Here is a 3481-nt window from a genome sequence, read left to right on the forward strand (position 1 = left end):
GTGGTGGCAACAGAAAAGTCAGAGGAGGTCAGATATGCCCGCCTCCATTGCCGGTTAGGGCACGCCTGACTCCTCTTCCCACCCTGGCCCCTCTGCCACTATTCCCGACAGGGCTGTCAGTGCTGGGGGAACATGCCTGACTCCTCCCCACAGGGCTGTCAGTGCTGGGCCCTGGGCACCCGAGGCTGCCCGCCCCCCACCGAGCCCCTCCCACCAGTGGGCCCCCGCACCTTCTGTGCCCCATGACAATCATACGCAGCTTGTCCCCAAGGTCCTGCATCTCGTGGATCTGGACAAATGTTCCCGTGTGGTAGATCTCATCCAGGCTCTCAACCACGTCGGACTCATTGCTGGCAGTGGGCACAGAGAGGCCTCAAGCTGTGGGGTGGGGGAGGGGGAACAGGAACCACCCCCAGGGCCACTGCCCAGCACGAGGAGCAAGCGACTGTCTGGGGCCCAAAAGTGCCGGGTCACAGGCTCACTCCCACCACAGCACCTGCTGGAACGTTCCCCTGGACTCATTTCTGGACCGGGACCCGCACCATTGGCATGGCTCGCTCTGCTGCCAAGGGGCCCCCAGGCCAACCCCCCTCCACCCTCACCCCCACCCCCGTCATGTGCTCCAGGCCCAGGCTTTGGAAAGGCCTGCTAGGCGTTGGGCCTGAGCTCCGTCAGGATTCCCTTGGTCTCTTCTGGGCCACAGAACGGGGCCTCAGGTGCCCTGGGACCACGGGGTGTGGGAAACGCCACTTACTTGTCGTCCCGCTTCAGAAACACGCCGGCATAGGGCTGGGCGAGACGCACTTTCCTCCTGAGCAGCTCAACCAGTTTCTTATTCTTAACCTAGCAGGACAAGGACCCCGAGTGAGCCGCCAGGCAGGAGCTTCCAACCGTGGACAGCGGCACTGGCCAATTTGGCCATGTCTCTGGGGCATGTTCCCTGTCCCAGCCTGGCCCAGGGGGTCAAAAGAAAGAGGCAGAGGGGCCAGGGAGGGGAGAGACAGAGTGAGAGAACAGACACTAGGGGTACCCCTCAGCCGGCACCCCCACAGCCAGAGACAACGAGCCACCGTGGGGGCTGGAAGAAGCCCACAAACTGCTGCCCCGAGATCATCTTTAAACCCGAGAACCAAAAATGGGCTCTGAAGTCTTCAGACCACACAGTGGTGTAGCTTTGCAGGTAGACGGTCTGCCCTCAGCAGTGCGCCCCTTTAAGAATGGCTGCTGTGCCAGCACGGTGGCCTCGGTGACTTGAAACGGATAGAAGCAGAGGGAGCAGTAGGGAACCGGGTCCTGAGGGCTCCGGGGCTTCCATCAGAGGCAACTGCCATCAACCCAGAGGTTGGCAGTTCAAGTCCACTCAGAGGTGCCATGGAAGGAAGGCCTGGCAAACAACGTCCAAAGAACCAGCCACTGAAAATTGGGGGTGGGGTGGGGGGCTACTCTGACCAACCACATGGGTTCACTGAAAACTGGGGGTGGGATGAGGGCTACTCTTGACCACCACATGGGTTTGCTGGGAGCCAGGGTTAACTCAGTGGCCGAGTAAAGAGAAGCAAAAAAAAAGTGTTTAGCAGACACATTCTTCTGGAAACAGGCCCCCAGCAGCCATCAGGAGAGTGCCCTGCTGGCTGCAACCTGCCCTGGAGGCTCCACCCACTAGTAAGGAGGGATGCTGCTGCTACAAGATTCCCCACCCGCCCCCAATCAGGCAGCTCCATGACAACTGCTTCACAAGTCTCCTCAGCACGGGTGCCCTCCCTCCCCTTGGCTGTCGGTGTCCCTGAGCTCATTCTGATTCACAGGACCACCAGGGAGTTTCCTCGCTGGAAAGAGTCTTGGAGCAAACTGCCAGGTCTTTCCCTGGCAGAGCAGCGGGTGGGCTGGAACCGCTGATGTGTCGGTTACAGGCCCAAGGACTTAACCACGGGGCCACAGGGGCTCCTCAGGGCACATGACTATGTCCACTATGCACAGGAGAAAAGGGAGACCCCGAGGAAACAGCCTGCCCGGGGTTACGGAGCGAGGGATGCTCGAGCCAGGCCCCGGACCCCCAGCTGGCTCTGGGGCTGGCACTGTTGCTGCCAGGTACTGACGAGTCCGTCCAACTCCTCGGGACCCGGGCGCCAGGCACTGCCATGCTCACAACTGTTCTTATATGAGCTCACTGATGCACCGCAGGCAACGCACCAGACACCACTATTTAACGTCAAGGAAGGGGCTCCAAAGAGCAGCTCATCCACAGCTAACCAGCAGTGCAGGAGAGGAGGGGAGGGGTCCTCTCCCTCCTCTCCCCTCCCCCTTGGATTGGCTGCTGTCCCCCGGGCTGGCCTTGGCATTCAATTAGCAGAGGCCAGGGTGAGGGCAGAAGCTGACGCAGCTTCTGACCTTGCTCATGAAGTTGGCGGATAACCTTGCTCCTCCCTGGCCTGTTTCCACTCCCATCAGTTCAAAGAAAAGGGAAGTGGGGACAAGAGAGGAAGAGGGGGTGGAGACGGGAAACTCATTTGGGTCCTGTCTCCTCAAAACACAAGTTCCTTGAACGTAGGCCACCTGTGTTTCTTTCTGTTACATCACCCTGGATGTTTTCCCCTTAGTCTGGAATGGTCGTGTCTCCTCCCTTCCCAGGCCCAGGAACCCAGTTTGGCTTGTCCATTGCCATGTCCTCCCTCGGTGGGCGGCGACTACGTCCTTCAGGGACCATTTGCCCCCAACCCACCCACCTCAAGTTTCTGCGGACTCAAGTCTTCCTCATCTCAAAAACCCACGGCCATCAAGTCAGCTGACTCCTAGTGCCCTTAGAGGAGATTCTGAGGCTGTGGAGCTCCATGGGCGCAGAGAGCCTCATCTTTCTCTTGCAGGAGTGGCTGGTGGCTTTGAACTGCTGGCCCTGTGGTTGGCAGCCCAGCTCTACCCAGCTGTGCGTGATCATCTCCCTGGTACTCTTGTTCATGACCCCTCTCTCATCCCACTAGAATGAATTTGATCTCTTTGGCTGGCTCACTGCAAAGCCAGCGGCTCGATGGGAGGAAGACAAGGCTTTCTACTCCCATCAAGAGTTAACAGTCTCGGAAACCCACAGGCGGGCAGCGCTGCCCCGTCCTGCAAGGTTGCCGTGAGTCGGCATCGACCAGAGGTCGATGGCTTTTGGAGTTTTGTTCACTGCCAGTATCATCAACCCTAGTCTCAAGCCTGGCCCATGGCAAAGGGTCACGAGATTTACTTCAGGAACGACTGTATCTTTCCAAGAGGCCCTTAACCACCAGGGGGGAGTTGTTACATTCACCAGGAGGCCTGGGAGATGAACTGGAGGCGATATCACTGGGGCTGCCTCAGCCCAGGACTGGGATTCTTTCCCGTTGAGTAGAGTCTTACATTGATTAGATTCAATACTTCTCATTGGACAGACCCTAAGGGATCCTAAAGGAGGAGGGATGTGGCCCAAGGTCACTATGTAAGTGGTGAGCGGGCAGGTTCAAGC

At 58.7% G+C, this 3481-nt stretch overlaps 1 protein-coding gene across 1 annotated transcript in view; it reads right to left on the reverse strand.

The window, feature by feature from the left end:
* Positions 1–839, reverse strand: part of LONP1 (lon peptidase 1, mitochondrial) — an 11591-nt gene extending 10752 nt beyond the window's left edge. Inside the window, exons 1-2 of the mRNA XM_004714346.2 lie at positions 755–839; positions 231–350 (exon numbers count right to left, since the gene is read on the reverse strand). Of these exons, the coding sequence (XP_004714403.1) occupies positions 231–280 (50 nt within the window). The 5' untranslated portion in view covers positions 281–350; positions 755–839. The remainder of the gene's footprint in view (positions 1–230; positions 351–754) is intronic.
* Between the last annotated feature and the right edge of the window lie 2642 nt (positions 840–3481).

Source organism: Echinops telfairi, unplaced genomic scaffold (assembly GCF_000313985.2).
Source record: "Echinops telfairi isolate 266 unplaced genomic scaffold, ASM31398v2 ScPeMD7_7459;HRSCAF=8497, whole genome shotgun sequence".
NCBI lineage: Eukaryota > Metazoa > Chordata > Mammalia > Afrosoricida > Tenrecidae > Echinops > Echinops telfairi.